Here is a 24,332-nt window from a genome sequence, read left to right as displayed (position 1 = left end):
CTGCGCCAATCCAGTGGGACTATTCCCATCATTAATGAGTCCCTAAAAATTAGATACAATGGCTCTGAAATTACAGAGCTCAATTCTTTTAGGATCCGTGGGTGGATGCCATCAGGGCCAGGTGCTTTATCCACCTTTATTCTGTCTAAATATTTCTGGACCATATCACTTTTGAGCCATTGTGGATCATTTGGGGCTGTGTCACTATCACCCCCATTATGGACATGCGCTCCCCCATGAACCTCTGCCTATTATTACTTCTGGCGTAATCACATGGTGGCAACTCAATGCATTTAGGCATCTATACGTGTTGATGACTACTTGTTGAAGTTCAAACCGAGCATCAGAATGGGGAAGAAAGTTGATTTAAGCAACTTTGAATGTGGCATGGTTGTTGGTGCCAGACGGCTGGTCTGAGTATTTCAAAAACTGCTGACCTACTGGGATTTTCACACTCAACCATCTCTAGGGTTTACAGAGAATGACCAGAAAAAGAGAAAATATCCCGTGAGCGGAAGTTGTGTAAACGAAAATGCCTTGTTAATGTCAGAGGTCAGAGGTGAATGGGCAGACTGGTTGGAGATGATGGAAAGGCAACAGTAACTCAAATAACCACTTGTTATAACCAAGGTATACAGAATACCATCTCTGAATGCACAACACATCAAAGTTTTAAGCAGACGGGCTACAGCAGCAGAAGACCACACTGGATGCCCCACCTTCCAGCTAAGAACAGGAAACTGAGGCTACATTTCACACAGGCTCACCAAAATTCATGGTACATTCACATGGTAGGGTCAGAATTTGGCGTAAACAACATGAAAGTATAGATTCAATCTGCTTTGTATCAATGGTTCAGGATGGTGGTGTTATAATGGCGTGGGGAATATTTTCTTGGCACACTTTGGGCCCCTTTGTACCAATTGAGCATTGTTTAAACACCACGGACTGAGTATTGTTGCTGACCATGTCAATCAGTGTACCCATCTTCTGATGATGGTTTCCAGCAGGACAAAGCTCGAATAATCTCAAACTGGTTTCTTGAACATGACAATGAGTTTACTGTACTGCAATGGCCTGCAGTCACCATATCTCAATCCAATAGAGCACCTTTGGCATATGGTAGAATGGTAGATTTGCATCATGGATGTGCATCCGACAAATCTGCAGTAACTGCATAATGCTATCATGTCAGTATGGACCAAAATCTCTGAGGAATGTTGAATCTATGCCACGAAGAATTAAGGCAGTTCTAAAGGCAAAAGGAAGGAGGTCCAACCCAGTACTAGCAATGTGTACCTAACAAAGTGGTATATATATATATATATATGTCACAGTCCCCCACTCCCTGCTTACTGCCCCCCAGCTACCCCCACTCCACTGGCATCAGAGAACTGCCCCCTGCCAAAGGTCGTATCTTGTCCCCCTGGCTTAGCACCAGGCAGGTGGTCTCCCGCTTGTGCCTGCATGTGGATTCACCACATGCAGGCTTCCCTCCTGGTGCCACCCCCCCCCCCCCTCCTATCTCAGCAGGCACAGTGCAATCCTGCTTTCCTGCGATCAGTGACAACTAAAGATAAGGGCCGTGCTCTCTGTGCGGGGCTGGCATGGAGGGAGCAGCACCTGTTGCGAGAGTAACCCGAGACATTGGGTTACCTGGACAACGAGAACGCTCCTCGCTCAAGAGACTTTCTTTCTCACTGTGCTGCTGTGCTGTGGGTGGTCCTAAGCTGTGTACAAACCCCCACAGACCCCCTGTTTCAGGCCCAGTGGAACACCAAAGATTACTGCTTGGCCTGCCTCCTCTACCAGTCCTGGAGTCCCACGACTGGATACGCAACTGCTGCTGACGGGTGAGTCCTTAAAGTGGTTATAAAGCCTTAAGGTTTTCCACCTTAACACATTCGATGCATTAAGGTGAAAAACCTTCTGTGCTGCAGCCATTGGTTCCTGCTGTCAATCAAAAGCTGTGACACAGGAGCAGGGGTGGGGCCTGTGTCAATACGTGGGTGCCCCCATGGAAATTGGTTTTCCGTAGGGGCACCTGATGAAGAGGAGGGGCCTGGAGCGCTGGTGGGGGACCGCAGAAGAGTATTGGGGCATGCTCTGTGCAAAACCATTGCACAGAGCTGGTAAGTATAGGCATGTTTGTTATTTTTAGAATATATATACATATATATATATATATATATATATATATATATATATATATATAAAATCAGTTTAATATCACTTCAACTCTTGATGCACCACGGTTCTACCTCTTGCTGTACCCTGACTGTGCTGAGGACTCAAATCCCCACTGTGCCAACCCTACTTTGTGTGCCACGGACTTAAAGAGGAAGTAAACCCTGATGGGTTTACTTCTTCTTTGTCTCCCTGCAAAGGTAAAGCATAATGGGCTACTATGCATCGCATAGTAGCCCATTATGTGTCACTTACCTGACACAGGAGCCAGCTATGTCACCCCTGTCCCCTGTAGTACGGAGCCCCCATCTTCTTCCGGGTATCGCTGCTCCGGCCACTCGCAGCGCCGGAGCAGCGATGATGTCACTCCCGTGCAATGCGCATGGGAACCGCCACTAACGGCATATCGGCGTTAGCAGTGGCATGCTGCTAACGGCGATAGTGCGTCTGCACACCGTAGACAGCGGTGACTGTCTTTTAGTAAATATCTCCTAAACCGTGTAGGTTTAGGAGATATTTCTTGGACCTACAGGTAAGCCTTAATCTAGGCTTACCTGTAGGTCAAAGTGGTTTGTAAGGGTTTACAACCACTTTAACCCCTTGCGCTCTACCTGGTGTGCCAACACTGCTCTGTGTGCCAAAGGCTTAATCAATGCTGGGCCTTCCGTTGCCCTGTGGACTGTCTCCCCTTTGCTGTCCCTATTGCCTCCCTGAGAACATTGCTGTGCCTTTCATTGCCCTGTGGACTAGCTCTCCTTTACTGTCCCATATTGCTATCCTGTGGTCCCCATCTCCATTTCTGTGCCTTCTGATTGCCCTATGGACTATCTCCCCTTTTGCTGCTCGATATTACCAACCTCTGTTTGATCCTGTGGACTAGTTCTCCTACTGCCTGTACCCCATGTTCCCCAATAAACAGGTCCCATGTGTTGGGTGTCCAAAAACTTGTTCCCCGTGTGCTTTCTCTGTGCGCTATTAGTTTGTCACCTATATACACAATAGAGCAGTATTGTGACACCTGCCTTCAGTGGCGTCACTAGGGTTAGTGTCACCTGGTGTGATAAAACATGTTGTCACCCCCGTCTATCCTGCCCAGTGCCCTGCAGGCAGTGCACAGTCATGGGGTGCACCCCAAACCGGCCCCTGTAAATTATAGTATTGGGTGGTATAGTGGCAGGTAGGGTAATATAGGGAAGTTTGGGGTGGTATAGGGCAGTTTGGGGGGATATAGGGCAGGTCAAGATGATATAGGGCAGGTTGGGGTGGTATAGAGCAGGTTACGGTAATATAGGGCAGGTTAGGGTGGTATAGGGCAGACTGAGGTGGTATAGGTCAGGTTAGGGTGGTATAGGGCAGGTTAGAGTAATATAGGGCAGTATGGGGTGGTATAGGGCAGGTTAGGGTGGTATAGGGTAGGTTGGGGTGGTATAGGGCAGGTTAGGGTGGTATATTGGCTGGTTAGGACTCTATGTGCTCACAGTGTGCAATAATTTACCTCATGCCTGGAGATGAGGACACCCGGGGCTGCTGTGTCCTTGCCTCTTTCTCCTCCTTCAGCCAAGGGATTGGCTGGAGTGAAGGAGTCTGTGGGAGGAGTGGAGGAGGCAGCCACACCCCCAGGTCTGCCCACCAACTCCAGTTGCCACGGGAGATATTGGAGATCCCTGAGGGACAGCTTCACCTGATTTAATGACGGGGGAGTGTTATAAGTAGCCTCCCCACATGGCTGTGTGTCCTGCTCGCTCCACTGCAGCTCTGCAAATGCAATGTGTAGCGGCAGCCTTGGTTGTCACTCCTCTGGCGGGTGTCACCTGGTGCGGGCCATACCTCCCTGCCCCCCCATAGCGTCACCACTGGCTGTCTTTACATGCACATGAATTTTAATGGCATCCCAGTCTTAGTCCGAAGAGTTCAATATTGAGTTGGTCCACCCTTTGCAGCTATAAAAGCTTCAACTCTTCTGGGAAGGCTGTCCACCAGGTTTAGAAGTGTGTCTATGGGAATGGGGGGGAGGTGACTGCACTACATACAAATGAAACTACACCTGGGTATGAATCAGGAATGGTACCAAACCGGAAAAGAATTTCCAGAGACACCAAGAACAGGCACCAATAAGGGATCAGAAAACTGGGTATGGGCAAAACATAACAGCAGTTAAGATGGCGGACTGATTGCTTCCGCTCTTGAAGGAAAACGAGTGGTCCAGCGTACCAAGCTTGGGGCATAAATATAGCGAAGTACCAATACTAAGCAGCTTTCTGATGGCACAATTGTATGTTCGAAACGCGTAGAGACTGCTGGAAAAAATACTACGTCACTTTCTGCTGGGTGAAAGCGATGCTTGAGACTCACGCTCACATAGGGGACATACAGCGATATCTTCACCCATTCATACTGCTGGATAGGCTTGGCGCCGACTTATGGGCACATTTAAATTTGAGTTTTTTAGTCTTTTCTAACTTTTTAAGAATAAAATAGTATAGATATACTGAGCAATGATTACTGTTTATTTCCTATGAGGACGGATATCTACTGTAATAACATCACTGGGAAAAGTACCCTGAGTGGAGTGGTTATCCCATTAATGAACCAAAGTTTGTTTATACCTTCTTCTGGTGAGTGGCCAATCCACATAGTTGTGGTGTTGTCACAATATTTGTGGAATCAGTTACACAAAACCACGGATGAGGGATAAAACGCACAGAAATTGTTTATTCACATTGGAGAGTTGCACTGGGACTTGTTTGATATTTTATTCACTAGTATCATTTGGCTGGTACATTTAATCCAGCAGGAACACTGGGCACTCATTTATTTATTATATTTGTTATATTGATTGGATAAAGTGGTTTTTGGTGTGTTGTTTTTGGAGTGTTGTTTTTGGAGTACCACTTAATTTTTAGATATTGTATGTGATAAGGAACTGGGGATTTGCATAATAGAACATAGCGGTATATATATATATATATATATATATATATATATATATATATATACAGTGCCTTGCGAAAGTATTCGGCCCCCTTGAACTTTTCAACCTTTTGCCACATTTCAGGCTTCAAACAGAAAGATATAACATTTTTATTTTTTGTGAAGAATCACCAACAAGTGGGACACAATTGTGAAGTGGAACGAAATCTATTGGATTTTTTAAACTTTTTTAACTAATAAAAAAATGAAAAGTGGGGCGTGCAAAATGATTCGGCCCCCTTGCGTTAATACTTTGTAGAGCCACCTTTTGCTGCGATTACAGCTGCAAGTCGCTTGGGGTATGTCTCTATCAGTTTTGCACATCGAGAGACTGAAATTCTTGCCCATTCTTCCTTGCAAAACAGCTCGAGCTCAGTGAGGTTGGATGGAGAGCGTTTGTGAACAGCAGTTTTCAGCTCTTTCCACAGATTCTCGATTGGATTTAGGTCTGGACTTTGACTTGGCCATTCTAACACCTGGATACGTTTATTTGTGAACCATTCCTTTGTAGATTTTGCTGTATGTTTGGGATCATTGTCTTCTTGGAAGATAAATCTCTGTCCCAGTTTCAGGTCTTTTGCAGACTCCAACAGGTTTTCATCCAGAATGGTCCTGTATTCGGCTGCATCCATCTTCCCCTCAATTTTAACCATCTTCCCTGTCCCTGCTGAAGAAAAGCAGGCCCAAACCATGATGCTGCCACCACCATGTTTGACAGTGGGGATGGTGTGTTGAGGGTGATGAGCTGTGTTGCTTTTACGCCAAACATATCCTTTTGCATTGTGGGCAAAAAGTTCGATTTTGGTTTCATCTGACCAGAGCACCTTCTTCCACATGTTTGGTGTGTCTCCCAGGTGGCTTGTGGCAAACTTTAGACAAGACTTTTTATGGATATCTTTGAGAAATGGCTTTCTTCTTGCCACTCTTCCATAAAGGCCAGATTTGTGCAGTGTACGACTGATTGTTGTCTATTGGACAGACTCTCCCACCTCAGCTGTAGTTCTCTGCAGTTCATCCAGAGTGATCATGGGCCTCTTGGCTGCATCTCTGATCAGTCTTTTCCTTGTCTGAGCTGAAAGTTTAGAGGGACGGCCAGGTCTTGGTAGATTTGCAGTGGTCTGATACTCCTTCCATTTCAAAATGATCGCTTGCACAGTGCTCCTTGGGATGTTTAAAGCTTGGGAAATCTTTTTGTATCCAAATCCGGCTTTAAACTTCTCCACAACAGTATTACGGACCTGCCTGGTGTGTTCATTGGTCTTCATGATGCTCTTTGCACTTTCAACAGAACCCTGAGACTATCACAGAGCAGGTGCATTTATACAGAGACTTGATTACACACAGGTGGATTCTATTTATCACCATCAGTCATTTAGGACAACATTGGATCATTCAGAGATCCTCGCTGAACTTCTGGAGTGAGTTTGCTGCACTAAAAGTAAAGGGGCCGAATAATTTTGCACGCACCACTTTTCTGTTTTTTTATTTGCTAAAAAAGTTTAAAATATCCAATAGATTTCGTTCCACTTCACAATTGTGTCCCACTTGTTGGTGATTCTTCACAAAAAATTTAAATGTTATATCTTTATGTTTGAAGCCTGAAATGTGGCAAAAGGTTGAAAAGTTCGAGGGGCCAAATACTTTCGCAAGGCACTGTATATATATATATATATATATATATATTTATTAATATATTTTTCACCGTTATATAATTTTTTCACCGTTTTATATAAATTTTATATACATTTATTTACTGTCAAATAGAAGTGGTGTAGTTCACTAATATTATATAAGGGTTAGCGCAGTCAACCTTCTTTGTTTCACATTTTTCACTCCACCCAAAGGTGGAATGCATTTTTTGACTGCAGCAAACAAAATTATTCTCACATTAGATTTTTTTTGCACCGGTGGCTCACATATTTTATTGTCATATAAGAAATGTGTACAGTGGGGGAAATATGGAATGGTATAATAGATGTAACTTTCCGCTGACCTTTGTTTTGATGTCTACAGAGACTGTTTGCTCTTATTTCAAGGATGGAAGGGACAAGGTCAAGCCACACTTACAGATGTGACATCAGCCATTAGTCTAATTGCATACTGTGTGTAAAGTTGGCTCTATCATTGATTTAAAACAGAAACGCTAGAGGTTGCAGTTATCTATTTAAAAAATAAATAATTCAGCCTTTTTTAAAGTAATATAAAAAAAATTTTTTTTCAAAAAATCTGATCATAATCAGACTTGTACAGAAATCTTACCTGCACCAATCCTCCTCTTCTCGGGTCCCCAACTGTCACTCCTGGCTCCTCCTCTTCTCCAAGTGCCCCCATAGAAAGCCATTTGCTACGGTTCTAGTCATGTGTGCTCACTCCTGAGCCCCAGTCTGTGTGTCCATAAGATACACAGAACAGGGCATGGCCCTACCCCCGCTCCCTTCTCAATGGCTGTGATTGACAGCTGGGGGAGCCAATGGCTGTCTCTCAGCCAAAGAGGAGGCTGAGACCTTGGGAGAGCAGCCTCTCTTGTGTATATTGCTGGATTGCGATTGGGCTCAGATAAGTATTGGGGGGGGGGGGGGGCTGCATACTGAAGGTTTTTTTTTACCTTCATACATAGAATGCATGAAGGTAAAACCTCCAACCTTTAGAACCACTTTAATTATAGAAAGTCCCCAGCACTCTGATACAATTTTCACAGGTTTATTAGTGAAAAGTCACATGAGTCAGATATAGTGTGCACAGGAGTGTGCAGGGTCCCTTCCTCAAGGTGACATAGTAAGTCACAATGGTCATTATGTCAGCTTGAGGAAAGAACCATATGTGGACCCAAAATCTCGACTTTATCTGCCCTATGTGAAAATTGCCTCAAGCGCTATGGAAGTCTCACCTTTATTCTGTGATTTTGCACTGCAATTTCCACTGCAGTTACTACAAGCACCCATCTGTTATACTGGCCGAACACTGCAAAGCATTCAGTTCAGATCTGCAGTACTCAACTTTAACCAGTTCCCGACCGGCGCACGATGATGTACGTTGGCAGAATGGCGTGGGCAGGCAAACTGGCGTACAGGTACACCCAGTTGAAATTGCCACTCTGCCATCGTGAGTGCGTGGGTGTCGGTTGGGACCCCCGTGAGTCCGGTTGTGGGTCTCGCGGACTCGAGGGATACCCGCAATCGTCTCACGGGGAGGTTGAATGGGGAGATGCCGATGTAAACAGCATCTCCCCGTTCTGCCTAGCAACAAGTGACACTGATCTCTGCTCACTAACACACAGCCCAGCTCCCCACAGTTAGTAACACGCCCCTAGCACTGATTGCTGTATAAATGACAATGGTCCCAAAAATGTGTCAAAAATGTCCGATGTGTCCGCCATAATGTTGCAGTCACAATAAAAATTGCTGATCGCCGCCATTACTAGTAAAAAAAAATTATTACTAAAAATGCCATAAAACTATCCCTTATTTTGTAAACGCTATGAATTTTGCACAAACCAATCAATAATCGCTTAATGCGATTTTTTTAAACAAAAATATGTAGAAGAATATGTATCGGCCTAAACTGAGGAAAAAAAAATTTTTTTTATATATTTTTGGGGGATATTTATTATAGCAAAAAGTAACAAATAATGTTTTTTTTCAAAATTGTCGCTCTTTTTTTATTTATAGCGCAAAAAATAAAAAACGCAGGGGTGATCAAATACCACCAAAAGAAAGCTCTATTTGTGGGAAAAAAGGAAATCAATTTTATTTGGCAGCCACATCGCATGGCCGCGCAATTGTTAGTTAAAGCGACTCAGTGCCGAATTCGCAAAAAGTGGTCTGGTCTTAAGCCAGCAAAATGGTCCAGTCTGAAAGTGGTTAAGATGTTTCGCTGCAAATTTCCATTCATACCAGGTAAATTATTTTGATCTAACAATTTTCAATGAATGGACGAGGACGCTTTCTTTCCAACCTTTGCACTGTTGCTGGAATTTTAGTACCGGGTACCTTTTAAGGCAAATAAAAGGAACTTAGAAGAATTCCCATTTAAATAAGTGAGACATATACAATTACATGTTACCCTGAATCCCTTGCTGCGATAGCATGTTGAAAGCTGAAAGGAGCAGTGAGTGTAAATGCTAGAAGGTTGACATACATAGAGTGGGTGTTAATGTGCTCAGCAGGAAGTTCATAACCAAGTGTCAGAATAACCAGTCATCAAGGATAAAGGCACATGAACAATTGGTAGCTGGCTTTTAGTAGCTCCATGCACACTGTTCAGATCTATATAAAGAAAAAGGCAATATCTGACTCATAGCTTACAACAATATACTGCTTCACATATACAGCTGCTGGTTGCAAGGCTATTATTGAAGGCTTCTGACCCAACTGGTGATAGCTAGGGACAGATAATGATAGAATACATACATAAATAATTTCATTGTTTCTCAAAAAATATTTTGCTCTGTATTACAGCAAAAAAACTTTTAGTAGTAGCTCCCTCCTGCCCTCCCCTAAATACTAACCTGAGATCAATCTTGATCCAGTGCTGTGCATTTCCCCTCTTCCCTCTCTCACAGGCTTGGTTGAGAGCAGCAAGAGCAGGCAAGTATGACATGTTGATTATTTTAATAATTTAATGACTTTTTTTTAAAGCAAACAACCCCCCCCCCCCCCCCCCGCTTACTGTCTGCCATTTGGTCTTGCACATACTCCATCTAGGTGGCAGGTGGTGGGTGGCGGGCAGCGGCTCCTGTGTCCTCTCTTCATCTCCTACCCTGCATCTCTTACCTTCCACCTAGTCATAAAATAGGATCGCCTGTCCTTTCAGCCAATTGGGTCACCTCTTCCTGATTGGCCAGGAGGAGGATCAGTGTTACAATAGAAAATATTCATTCACTATTGTAACACACCTGGGTGGGTTCAGTACACATTCTCTGCACCCCAAGCCCTCCCTATTTTAAAGTCTATTAGAGTCTCTGGCTCTAATCACGTGCTTAAAAAAAACACCCACCCATTAAAATCCATGAATCGGGCGTCCCGCAAGGGTCCGGGCGCATGGATAGGGAGGTGACGCTCATGCACACTTAATGGACGGGCCGCCCCTGACTGTGATATGTGTTGCTCTGGTAACACTCTAGTAATACTCTTCTTTAAGATATCCAGCAAAAACTCCAGCAAAGTTTAAGATTTAGTGGAGGATGTGTACATGAGGATGCATACACAACAAAATGTGTCATACTGTGTAAAAAAAGATAAATTTGTGTTTAGGTTTCTAGCCAAGACTAAAGCGAGGCATGGTTTGCAAGAAAGAAAAATCACTTGATTCCCCCAACAACATAGTTAATGTTGATGGGGGAATTGCTCCTGCTGAGCTATTGTTTTTTCCCCACGAGGGGGCATTGGGAGCCGTCCCAGCTGAGAGAACACACAGTGATTATTGCTAGTGGTTATAGCCAACAGGCTGGTTGTACCCAAGTTGATTGATTGGTTAACTTGGGTACAATCAGTCTGCCCATACATGGTTCGAGTCTTGGCCAGTTCCTGCTGAACCAACCAAGATTCAAACTATCTATATCCGGCTTAAGGAGGGACAACTAATATAAGTAAAACAATTCTACAGCACTGCAGGTGGTACATATGGCTTATCTTTCAATAATACATATGGTACTTGGACAATGCTTCAGCTATACAATTTGAAATGATGGCACGTACAAAGTCTGCGACACACTGTATTATTAGAAAAACCTGCTACTTGTATCTGGTTGTGATGACCCACTGGTAACTTCTACTACCAGTTTACCAACCAATAAAATCCTAACACTGCCATAATTAATAAAATATCCAATCTGCAACTCAGTCTTCAACTGTTATATTTCTGCTGTGCTGAAAGAAATACACTGGGTGATACTGTTCCCTTTCCTTCTGAAAATACCTGTTTCCTAGCTGACATGTATACCATGTGGAGTTATAATACCATATATACCATGTGGGGTTATAATAACTACACAAATCAAAGAGTTTTAAAATGGAAAATATACACAAATTTATTTCACATATATACATGAAGAAGTTAAAATATTCAAAAACAAACGTTTCGCGTAGGCCAACCTCTCGGCTCTTCAACCAGGATTAACAACACCCTGCATAAGTTACACTGTAACAATGGTTTTAATAGTATTGGTTTTGATTATTTTAACTTCTTCATGTATATATGTTAAATAAAATTGTGTATATTTTCCTTTTTAAACCTCTTCAATTTGTGTAGTTGTTATAACCCCACATAGTACATGCAAAGTCCCACCCAACCTTGTTTCCATTTCTGTACATATTTTTTTGGGATGGTATCCATGTAGGGTTTAACCATCCCACATCTACCCCCCGCACTTTTTTGACCATGCTTATTTAACAGTTTCAATACTTTCTGAGTTTTGAACCTGTCAGGAGAGGCAGGTTCACCCTAAAAGGCAAATGGACCCTCTGATAGGGAAATTGCATACTGTAGTTCATATTTCCTATGGCTCACAATATCTAATAACGAATTCTAACCCTGATTAATGTGCAATACAAGACATATAAGAATGGTCACTTTAGCTGGTTTCATGCTATAGGAATGTGATTGTAAACTGACTATATGCACAATAAATGTGCAGTGGTAATAGGGGGTGCTGTGACAACTAATTAGAAGTGCTCCTGCATATAACAATTTGTGAACAGATGCCTACATTACATGTCAACTTAGATATACAGAATAAAAATTTGCATAACACTGAATATTATAGTTAAAGCGGAGGTCCACCCTAAAATGGACCTCCGCTCATCGGAATCCCCCCCCCCTCCGGCGCCACAATCGGCACCTTTCAGGGGGGAGGGGGGTGCAGTTACCTGGATAATCCAGGTAACTGCACCCACTTCCGGGCTAGCGCTCTGCGGAACGAGCGTAGGTTACGCCTCCGTTCCGCAAGCGCCCGCCCCCTTCAACAAGTGCCCCGCTGCCTGCTGGGAAACACACAGCTCCCAGAGGCAGCGGGGACCGTCCGGATTGCGCCGCGCGGCTCGCGCATGCGCAGTAGGGAACCGGGAAATGAAGCCGAAAGGCTCCATTTCCTGATTCCCATACCCAAGATGGCGGCGGGACCTGGCAGCCGAGCGAGCGATCGGCTTCGGGTGCCGACATCGCGGGCGCGCTGGACAGGTAAGTGTCACTATTTAAAAGTCAGCAGCTGCAGTATTTGTAGCTGCTGGCTTTTAAAAAAAAAAAAAAAAACGCGGAGTCCCGGTGGACTCCCGCTTTAAGTCCATATTCATCTGTGATTGTTCCAAAAAATTAAAACTTTTTCATAGTGTAATCCAGTAAATATAATTTATTAAGACCTAAAATGTTGCATTTACATGATAGCAACCATATACAGTCACATACGATTCAAACACATCAAACAAATCCCTTTGCCAGTATCCAAGATGGCCACGATTGGCCACACATGCGTGGTGTAATCCACGCCATACATTCTAGCTCCATCCTATGCATTTTGGCATAAATTACATCACATGGGGCACTGAAGTTAGACGCACCACACAATTAATATAGGAAAACTCTTGGGGAGTATCCAGAGAGTCAACAATAGAAATCCAAAGTGGGGAATAGGGGAGGAGATTATCCTCTTCACTTAATTGTATACCTGGGAAGATTATATTAACCCACATGTGTACGCCAGCTAGTGATCATGTTTGAGAATGGAAAAAGGCTAGAAAATATCTTAAATGCAACAACATGCACCCAGTAATTAAAATGATCAACATTGGAAAGTCACACATACAGTGCCTTGAAAAAGTGTTTATATCCCTTGAAATATTCCACATTTTGTCATGTTACAACCAAAAACGTAGATGTATTTTACTGGGATTTTATGTGATAGAGCTCAGGGGTTTTCATACTTTCTAAACAAAGGGCCAGTTTACCTGCACACTTTACGAGGGCTGGACAGTGGTCAGCAGGAGTCAAAAAGGTTCTGACATCAGTGGGAAAAAAATAATACCCTGTTCAGTGGGAGTAATTGTGTCCAATCATTGGTGTCATTGGGCCCCATTGTTGGTGTTATTGAGAGAAATCGTACCACATTGTTAGTGTCATTGGGAGGATTTTGCCCCATTGTTGGTGTCATTAGGAGGAATTGGGCCCCATTACTGATGTCATTGGGCCCCATTGCTGGTGTCATTGAGAGATACTGGGCCCCATTGTTGCTGTCATTGTGAGTAATTGTCCCTTATCATTGGTGTCATTGGGAGAAATTGTGCCCCATCGTTGGTGTCATTGGAAGAAATCGTGCCCCATCATTGGTGTCATTGGGAGGAATTGTGCCCCATCATTCGTGTCATTAAGAAGAATTGTGCCCCATCGTTGGTGTCAATAGGAGAAATTAAGCCCCATTGTTGTTATCAGTGGATGAAATAATGCCTGATGGCCGGATAGAAGCAAGCAAAGGGCCGCATCTGGCCCCAGGGCAAGTTGGAGGACCACTGTGATAGACCAACACAAAGTAGCACATAATTGTGACGTGGAAGGAAAATAATAAATGGTTTTCATTTTTTTTTTTACAAATAAATACCTGAAAAGTGTGGAGTGCATGTATCCAGCCCTCTTACTCTCATACCCCTAACTAAAATCTAGTGAAGCCAATTGCCTTCAGAAGTTACCTAATTAGTAAATAGAGTCCACCTGTGTGTAATTTAAGCTCAGTATAAATGCAGCTGTTCTGTGAAGCCCTCATAGGTTTGTTAGAGAACCTTAGTGAACAAACAGCATCATGAAGGCCAATGAACACCCCATGTGGAGAAGTTTAAAGCAGGATTAGGTTATAAAAAAAACCATACCAAGCTTTAAACATCTCAGAATCCATCATCGGAAAATGGAAAGAGTATGGCACAACTGCAAACCTACCAAGATATGACCATCCACCTAAACTGACAGGCCGGGTAAGGAGATCATTGATCAGAGAAGCAGTTATAAGGCCCATGGTAACTCAACAGCTCAAGTGGGAAAATCTGTCCACAGGACTACTATTAGTCATTCACTCCACAAATGTGGCCTTTATGGAAGAGTGGCTAGAAGAAAGCCATTGTTGAAAGAAAGCCATAAGATGTCCCATTTGCAGTTTGCAAGAAGCCATGTGGGGGACACAACAAACATGTGGAAGAAGGTGCTCTGGTCAGAAGAGACCAAAATTGAACTTTTTGGCTTAAAAGCAAAACGCTATGTGTGGTGGAAAACTAACACTGCACATCACCCTGGACACACCATCTCCACCGTGAAACATGGTGGCAGCATCATGTTGTGGGGATGCTTTTCTTCAGCAGGGAAAGGCAAGCTGGTCACAGTTGATGGGAAGATGAATGGAGCCAAATACAGGGCAATCTTAGAAGAAAACCTGTTCGAGTCTGCAAAAGACTTGAGACTGGGGTGGAGGTTCAACTTACAGCAGAACAATTACCCTAAACATACAGCCAAAGCTACAATGGAATGGTTTAGACCAAAGCATATTCATGTGTTAGAATGGCCCAGTCAAAGGCCTAAAGTCCAGACCTAAATCCAATTAAGAATCTGTGGCAAGACTTGAAATATGCTTTTCATAGACGCTCTTCATCCAATCTGACAGAGCTTGAGCTATTTTGCAAAGAAGAATGGGCAAAAATGTCACTCTCTAGAGATATGCCCAAAAAGACTTGCAGCTGTAATTGCAGCAAAAGGTGGTTTTACAATGTTTTGACTCGGCTAGGCTGAATACAAATGCATGCCACACTTTTAAGATATTTATTTGTAAAAAAAATTGAAAACCATTTATAATTTTTATTCCACTTCACAATTATGTGCCACTTTGTGTTGGTCTATCACATAACATCCCAGTAATAGTAAAATAAATTTACATTTTTGGTTGCAACATGACAAGATGTGGAAAATGTCAAGCGGTATGAATACTTTTTCAAGGTACGTGTGAAACCTACAAATACTTAATATATTTTAAAATCAATGAACTGATCCCAAATCCAGTCTCACCATACATATGATACTAATGAGATCTATATCCTCCATAAGGGTTATCCCTCATATGATGATGTAATTTACGAATAAACATGCATGGTGGAGCTAAAAATTATGCCGCGGTTTACACCATGCATGTGCGGCCAATCATGGCCATCTTGGATACTGGCGAAGGGATTTGTTTGATGTGTTGGCATCATATGAGCCCGTATATTGCTGCTGTCATGTAAGTGCAACATTTTAGATCTTAATAAACGCTTTGTACTGGATTACGCTATGGTTGCTTGCTTTTCTGTTTCACATACATGACTCTTAACCTGGCGGAGTGTGTCGGAAGTCTGATTGAGCAAGCATATCCCCGATGATGAAGCACTTTCTATACCAAGGATGAAGCCATTGATGTCCCATTTCGTATACTAAAGACTATTTTAACCACCCTAACCTGGGTCAAGATTATCTGGTAAGCCCCCTATCTTTCAAGACAAGGTGGAGTGACTTTTCCTAGAGGGCTTTCCAGGGTATCCTCACATGTTTCTCTCAGTGATATTTTCATTTTATATGGACTGCTATGCAATGCATTAGCTGGTTGCAAATACTGTTTCCATTGGTTTTGAAGGACTGTTTCTCTTGGGACTTTTTGTTACTCACATCATATGTTGAATGTTCATGGATTTTTGCATATATGTTTTCTAATATAATTATATACATACACTTTGAACTTTATTGGGATTACTGCTGTTCACATTATATATAGAAGGTTGATGAACTCATGTTTTTTATATTGGATGAATTCCTTTAACACCATTTTATTAATTAGCACTGTGCATTTTATTATTCATAGATCTCTGAATCAATGGGCTCTTTTGAGTTCGAAGCTGTAATGTAAAAACTGCTTTGGTCCATTAGGGGTATACAGATATGAGAGCTGGAGTGGTTAAGGAAAACACTGCAATAATAACTCTATATGTGGGCTCAATGGGAATACATTATACTTTCTTTAGTAGGAAGGCTTTGTTTTTGTTATGTATTTGACCACACAAACCCATGCATACTATAATTGTTGTTAACATGTTTCCCATGCTAAAACAGCAGGAAATAAACTGACAGCAAATTCTAGGACTTTGGGAAGGCCTAAAAAACTTGTGAACTGACCTGCAGCAGAGCAGCCATAATGAACTATTGTTACAATTATATTCTATGGATGTGGGGTTCACCCACAGTTTTTTAGTTTATATGTGAGAGCAGGACAGAAAGACAACTATAATGCAGTCACGCAACATACATAAAAAAAAACATAATGTCTTAATGTACTATTAGGTTTAAAACCTATTGACTTATTTCTAAAGTATAAATACCATTAGAATTAAAAGCACATTCTTTATTACAAGTAGGATAATATATATGCTTTAAACTGAGAACACAAACCATCTGCTTAGCGCCAGCTTGCAGTGTGTATACAATATGCAATCATAGTCCATTAGAAGTAAAACCTTAAAGTTGAATTAAAGGTAATGCAATCAATATACAAGAATGTAATAACTGTTGTTTTATTACTATTTTTATCTTACAATCTCAGTTCCAGGTACATATGTAAATCAGCAATTGTTTTGGTTTTGTGATGATTAATAATATTTAAATGTATTTTAAAATGCAACCAATGTAGTTACACAAACTGTACTTTTGTATCTGTCTCCTGCAATTGTCTGCACAACAATACCTGAGAGAGGGAGCATTAGGTGCTAATAAGATTATGTTGTTATGGCTATTTTAGTGATTTTTTTAATAGTATAAATATATGGAATAATGCATTTTAGTTATCATGTTTTGCTTTTGAAAGCTGGGCTTCCTCTATTTATATGCTAATTAATCTGTTTGACTGGTTTCATGGAGCTCATGGAATAGAAAGTGATGTTGAGAGAAAGTAGAGGGAGGGAACAAAATACTTGAGAATAGCCATGTGCTGAAAACAAACTCGTTTTTTTGGATGACTCCGAGAAGCAAGAGGCAGCCTAGAAGAGTTCCTGGATAGTAATAAATAGTAAAGGGGGCTCCAAAAGACTTCATAGTGTTAAGTAACTGTTTAGTGTATCCCTATTGCATACATTGGCCATGCTCATTTGCATGTGAGGATAGATAGCTTGCGCATGTGTATATTGTATGCATGTTTTGCAATACTCTGTATGCTGTGTATTGTTTTCCTAAAATTGTAAGAAGCTTGTATGTACAACATTTTGTTTAGTAAAGCACATTCATACAGTACATAGGTTTTTCTCTGTGTCTTGCTTTAATGCAAAGTGACCTTAGAAGTTACAAAGACAGATACACTGGATGCACATTGAGCAGTTGAATAAGCTCTTATCACCTTCCCCAATTAAAAGGTGACAGGGTATCTTAAAAGCCCACCCCCTAACCTAATTATACTCATCTTTACAGTGCTCCCTACCATTCTTCCTCCTGCTGCTTCAAAATACAAGGTATCAAGTTAGGTCTGAACATACAGATACCAAAGATGCCCCCCCCCCCCAAACATGTGACAGTGTTTGGGTCATTATTCCCAAGTACTGCATTAGGGTAGATGGTCACATGCTCTCTCATATCTGGAAGCACTGGGTATTTGTGGTGTCTTTGATAGAGGAAGAAGCACCAGGGAGCACTGTGAAGGTCAGTATAACTGAGTTTGAGAGCGGGATTAAAGAGATCCAGTCAATTTGCCATGCATGGTCATGATGGCCAGGTCTCTATAAAGCAAAACAGTTCTTTATTGTCTGACATAGTGTTTATATTACATGTCATAGATGTTATCTGATAAAATGAACCTGATGGTTTTTGGTAAATTTTTATTTATTTTTAAGTTCATATTTTTTTTTTAACTATTTATATAAAATCTTTGTTTTAATAAAAAACAGATATCACAGAGCATTATAGCGCAGAATAAACTGTTGAGTTAAAGTCTCTCTATGGGGAAAACGTAGCACCATTATCTTTTTTACTAACTTGGTCTGTGAAGCACAGTGGTTTACTTCTTTGCCCCCTGACCTCAATACAGGGGCTGAAGAGTTTGGGGAACAATATCCAAGAGGGCACACTATGTCAGTTCCTACTGATGCAAGGTGCCCTGCAGAGCCACTCTACCTCTTCATCACAGGAGAGGTAGACAATATTATGCCATCAATCACAATGCCAGAGGGTGAAACTGCCTGCGCCTTACAGCCGCATATATATATATATATATATATATATATATATATATATATATATATATATATATATATATACATACACATACACATACACACACACACACACACACACTATATTACCAAATTTATTGGGACACCTGCCTTTCATATGCACGTGATCTATTATGGCATCTGGGTCTTAGTCTGTAGGGTTCAATATTGAGTTGGCCCACCCTTTGCAGCTATAACAACTTCAACTCTTCTGGGAAGGCTATCCACAAGGTTTAGGAGTGTGTCTATGGGAATGTTTGACCATTCTTCCAGAAGCGCATTTGTGAGGTCAGGCACTGATGTGGGCGAAAAGGCCTGGCTCGCAGCTTCCACTCTAATTCATCCCAAAGGTGTTCTAGCGGGTTGAGGTCAGGACCATCTGCATGTCATTCGAGTTCCTCTACCCCAAACTGGCTCATCCATGTCTTTATGGACGTTGCTTTGTGGACTGGTGCGCAGTCATGTTGGAACAGGAAGGGGCCATCCCAAAACTGTTCCCACAAAGTTGGGAGCATGAAATTGTCCAAAATGTCCTGGTATGCTGACACCTTAAGAGTTCCCTTCACTGGAACTAAGGGGCCAAGCCCAAACCCTGAAAAACAACCCCTCCACCAAATGATTTGGACCAGTGCACAAAGCAAGGTCCATAAAGACATGGATGAGTGAGTTTGAGGGTGGAGGAACATGACTGGCCTGCACAAAGTCCAGACCTCAACCCCATAGAACACCTTTGGGTTGAAATAAAGCGGAGAGTGCGAGTCAGGCCTTCTTGTCCACATCAGTGCCTGACCTCACAAATGTGATTCTGGAAGAATGGTCAAACATTCCCATACATACACTGCTAAACATTGTGGACAACCTTCCCAGAAGAGTTGAAGCTGTTATAGCTGCAAAGGGTGGGACAACTCAATATTGACCCCTCTAGACTAAGACTGGGATGTCATGAAATGTCATGTGCATATAAAGGCAAGTATACCAATGCTTTTGGTAATATAGTGTATATATCCATATCAATTATTTAACTTTCCAACACACAACACACACACCCATCAAAAAATCAAGCATAGCTTTTCTCTTACAACCATAACAAGTCATACGTATTTCCACTTGTGGTAACTTTGTAATGATAGATAGATAATTAGTTTTAATAAATAAAGATAACCACCACATACTTCTAGGTTTACAAGAGGCTCTCTCTACTACAACTATACTTGCATAAAATGTGTTGGATTGGTTGATTGGCTTTCACTTCCCCTGAGAACTGTGAAGAAGATTTCCCTGTAATAGAAGACTGTGAATACTTATTTTTCTGTTTGGTGGCAAGTTTGAACACCTCTGACTTCCTAGAGCTGCAATCTTCGGTAAAGCCTTCAACATTTTTTGGTAGTGTCAAGTACCTGCATGCCCTTTCCCTGCTGTGGTGCAATGTAGCAGTTGGATAGAGGAACCACAGTATTTGGTGGGGCACAAACATTTGACACTCTCGAAGTTCTGAATGCTGAGGACTTGGCGGAGGCTGCAGTTTTGTAATGTTGTGGAGTTTGGAATGACTGGCCACCAGAGAAACAAGTATTCACATTCTCCTGTTGCAGTAAACTTTTGAATTCTGGGAAGAGCAACAAAGGTGGTTTAAACAGCCTCATAAGCAATTGGTTAGGTAAACGGATAAAAAAGTTGATCTGTTGAGCTGATTTATTGCTTTTTCTATTATTTTTAATTTTAAATATTTGCACGGAGTTCGATTTGATCTTTTTTACAATTACATTTTAGGAATCCAGGCAGTCGTTATTGATAAATAGTATGACTCTGCAGAACAGATAAATGTATGCTCAGTAGAATAAACAAATTAGCAGATTTATCTGGTTTGCAAATTAATTTGCTCATCATGATTAATCCATCTATCTGCTCCTTTCTATTGTTCCAAAACTGAATATGTGTAATATTATATTGAGGATCCAAACATAAGGCAGGAGTTTAAATATGATCATCCACCAATTTTTGACTGAGGTTACAGTAGTTTTTTTTTTACACGGACATACCTTATTCTCTGATTAATGCCTAATACAGTAGAAAGCATTACCAGAATTTGCAGAAATGAATGCTTGAATTTGTTTTTACCTGATCCAGCAACTCTAACCCTCAGCAGCTTGACTTGTGCAAATGAAGAAGTGTCACTTTTAGATCGAGCTCTTGTGAACAGATCCTGCAAGGAGCCATCATAATACATAATTGATGGTGACAATTCTGGACTCCACCGTTGCTTGCCTGGTGTTACCATTACTCGCCTTGCCTTGGATTTCCAACTTGTTGTCTTTAGTAAGAAAGTATCAGTGTTTTCCAGTGGTTCTTTGCGGTCCTCATTAAGAGAAAAATATGCCATTACCCTGGGCCAGTGGAGAAAACTAAGAACACATTTTCATAGTGAAAAAGCATCAAATACTGAGACACGTTGCATAAATAAAATGCAGCTCACAGCTGAAAAACAGGAAGTAACCGCATCTCTGCCTCAACTTTTCTTTATTTATTAACCACAAAACAGACTTGTCTAAAGTAGATTTATTATGTGGGACTTAACCACTTCAGCTCTCACACCTGTTTACCCCCTATGGACCAGACCATAATTTCACATTTTTGCTATGTGTCTGTTTATGAGTCTATAACTTTTGCAAAGAATTGACACATATATTGTTTTTTGGGGGATAAACGGGGGCTTTCTCGTGACCCTAAAGTCCTCTGTGAATTTTTAAAAAAGTATTTTTCATTTTAAGGAGAAAAAGAGTTTGAAGCAGCTTTCTCACTCACAAATCTCTGAGCCCTTGTACACACGGTTGGAGAATCTGTCGGATGAGTCTTATCGGACCGTGTCGTCAGATAATCCGACTGTGTGTGGTATGCATCGAACTGATTCCGTCCGAATCTCCGTCCGACCCAATTTTCCAACATGTTGGAAAGATTTCCCAACCAACTGGGCTGGACGGACCTAATCCGATCATGTGTAGAGCATTTTTATCGGACCAAGTGCCACGCATGCTCAGATCAAATTCCTACATCAAAGCTATTGGCTACTAGCCTGAATGTAGTCCCATCGTAACGAAATTACGTCATCACGTTCTGAAAGATCGGATTTTTCGCCAACTTGGCCCAACCGTGTGTATGCAACAGTTTCGGACACAATCCGTCGGACTAAATCCTACGGGCAAAATCCGACGGATTTGGTTGGCAAAATCTCCGACCATGTGTGTACGTGGGCTGACAGGCAATGCAGGAGATACGATAGCTACTGTGTTACTTGTTTGCTGTTGTTTTGGCTTAAAATGTTACATTGAATTCTCAGAGATTGTCTGCTAGAATTATCATTCAATGAGGAAGGCTTCAGACTAGCTCCCAGTCATAGGATCACACGGGCTGTGCAAAAAAGCTGAGTAGAAGGAGATAAGAAAAGATAAGTGCAAGGCGTACAAGACACGTCCTGTGTACAGAGGAGGGGTTTTTTAATGGACGTATGTAGGACGCCCAAGGTAGGCAACTGATTAACCTAGGACTAAAATATCTTATAATCTTAAAATAAACACTCATTTATACATCAAGTATTAACCTTGTCCTCTTTGGTGTTTAGGTCACAAACCTAATATGTGACTAAATTGGTTAATGACTTTCAGTGCTAGGCACTTGGCACTGTTAACCTAGCTTTGAGAGTGATGTCCGATGCACCATCATACCTGAACATTCTGGTCATTTCTGGTCATACATCTTTGTTCCTGGTACAGAATGAAGCAGTGGGGGAAAAATAAACAATGTGTATGTACTGCTGGTGGGTGAGAACTAAAGCACACCAATAACTTTTTCTTGAATGAATAAAAGACATCTCCTTAATGCTATTATGGACAGGGTGAAACCATGCCTACCCAGATGGGAAAATACATTTTGGGTGTAATATTTTTTTTTAAATATGGAGTCTGTTATAAATGTGGAGTTTCAGCTACAATACCATTCTTTTCAACCAATGTTACCACTTGCAAGTTAAATAATATGATATAACGTTGCAAAAGTTACCACTGCTAACCATACAACGTTACTCAGTGTAATGGTAACTGTTTGTTAAGGGCCCGCTCACACCAGGGGGGTCCATTGCGGTGCCTGTAATGCATGCACATTTTGTCACACATTAACTTAGCATTCATCTGAATAGACTGCCCAATATGCCAAAATGGACAAAAAATAACTTCTGCAGCAAGTTTCACAAGCACAGTGCACTGGGGTTACACATAGTAGTGCACTACCACACATTGTGGTCCTCTGCAATGCAAATGCACTAGGAAGGTGCATTGGGGGTCACATAGTTACAGTTAGTCAGGTTGAAAAAAAGACCATCTAGTTAAAAAAACAAAACAAAACAAAAAAAACATACAATCACAAATATACAATCCTATACCCATAGTGGATCCAGAGGAAGGCAAAAACCCCAGCAATGCATGATCCAATTTGCTACAGCAAGGGAAAAAATTCCTTCCTGATCCCCCCTGAGAGGCAATCAGATATTCCTTGGATCAACTTTACCTATAAATGTTAGTATCTAGTTATATTATGTACACCTAGGAAATAATCCAGGCCTTTTTTAAAGCAATCTACTGAGCTGGCCAGAACCACCTCTGGAGGGAGTCTATTCCACATTTTCACAGCTCATACTGTGAAGAAATCTTTCCGTATTAGGAGAGGAAATCTCTTTTCCTCTAGACGTAAAGAGTGCCACCTTGTCCTCTGTTATGACCTTAAAGTGAATAACTCAACACCAAGTTCACTATATGGACCCCTTATGTATTTGTACTTGTTGATCATATCCCCCCTTAATCTCTTATCAAGAGGTGGAGTGATTCTCACAATTCACTACCCCAGCACAGTGGCCCAAATAGAGTTTGTCCCTTGTAAAACTGCCATATACTGTGTATACCTTGTCTTAGTTTTAATTCAGTGACATGAACCATTACAAGAAAAATACTATGGATTACCCAGAAATATATCAAAGAAAATATATTGACAATGCTCGTTTTAATGATAAATTGTACAAGATCACCACCAAGTTACAATGTTACAAAAATAAATCAATAAATCTTCTGCTGGTTGGTGGTAATCATATCTGTCTAAACCAGTGGTTCTCAACCTTTCTAGTGCCATGACCCCTTAATAAAAAATTCCCAAGTTGTGGGGACCCCTAAGAGTAAGAGTAGCGTGGGTTGTCAGCACCCAAGGCAAGACAAGTAATTTGTGCCCCTAACCCACAGACATATAGTGCTCCCCGAGTCCCTTCCACTTGTACAGTATTAAAACCCCTTATGGCACATTTTAGGATGTATCACACTTTCTTTGTTCTCATTTCTTTCCCTTTTATTTCTCTCTATCCTAATTTCTTGTTGTTTTTTTTTTTTCCCCATCCCTCTCTCTAGCTGTTTTTCTTGTTATTTCTCTTGTTCTCTCTCTCCCTTTTTCTTTGTTCTTCCCCCTCTTTTCCTCTCCCCTCCGTGTATTCTCAATTTTTATTCCTTCTCTGATGCCGTGTGCACACGGCCGGACTTTTCGACAGCAAAGGTCCGACGGAAAGAATCCGGCAGACAATCGATCGTGTGTGGGTTTCATCAGACATTTGCTGTCGAAAAAATCGGACGGACTTTAGATTTAGAACATTTTCCAAATTTTTACCACGGACTCGAGTCCGGACGAAAAATCTGTTCGTCTGTATGCTAGTCCAACAGACGAAAACCGATGGTAGGGAAGCTATTGGCTACTGGCTATGAACTTCCTTATTCTAGTCTGGTAGTAAGTCATCACGGTTGGGTCCGTCGGAGTTTGGTGTGATTGTGTGTGGCCAAGTCCGTTAGTTTGGAAAGTACATAGGAACTCCGCCGAAAGTCGGTCGAGAAGACTGTCGGACCT

The 24,332-nt window shown here is 41.7% G+C and overlaps 1 protein-coding gene across 3 annotated transcripts in view; it reads right to left on the bottom strand.

Moving 5' to 3' along the window:
• The window catches only part of PHACTR2 (phosphatase and actin regulator 2), a 323,856-nt gene extending 303,029 nt beyond the window's left edge, over positions 1 to 20,827 (bottom strand). The window contains exon 1 of one of the 3 annotated variants that reach the window (XM_077486715.1): positions 20,523 to 20,827. In XM_077486715.1, coding sequence (XP_077342841.1) covers positions 20,523 to 20,784 — 262 coding nt within the window. In that variant the 5' untranslated portion in view covers positions 20,785 to 20,827. The remainder of the gene's footprint in view (positions 1 to 20,522) is intronic. The other 2 variants (XM_077486717.1, XM_077486716.1) reach the window with 2 other exon arrangements.
• Positions 20,828 to 24,332: the final 3,505 nt, after the last annotated feature.

This window comes from Lithobates pipiens, unplaced genomic scaffold, assembly GCF_037356315.1.
Source record: "Lithobates pipiens isolate NorthernLeopardFrog02 unplaced genomic scaffold, aLitPip1_a1.2 Scaffold_18, whole genome shotgun sequence".
Classification (NCBI taxonomy): Eukaryota; Metazoa; Chordata; class Amphibia; order Anura; family Ranidae; genus Lithobates; species Lithobates pipiens.
Note: the sequence above shows the minus strand (reverse complement) of the source record. Positions and strands in the feature narration are given on the sequence as shown.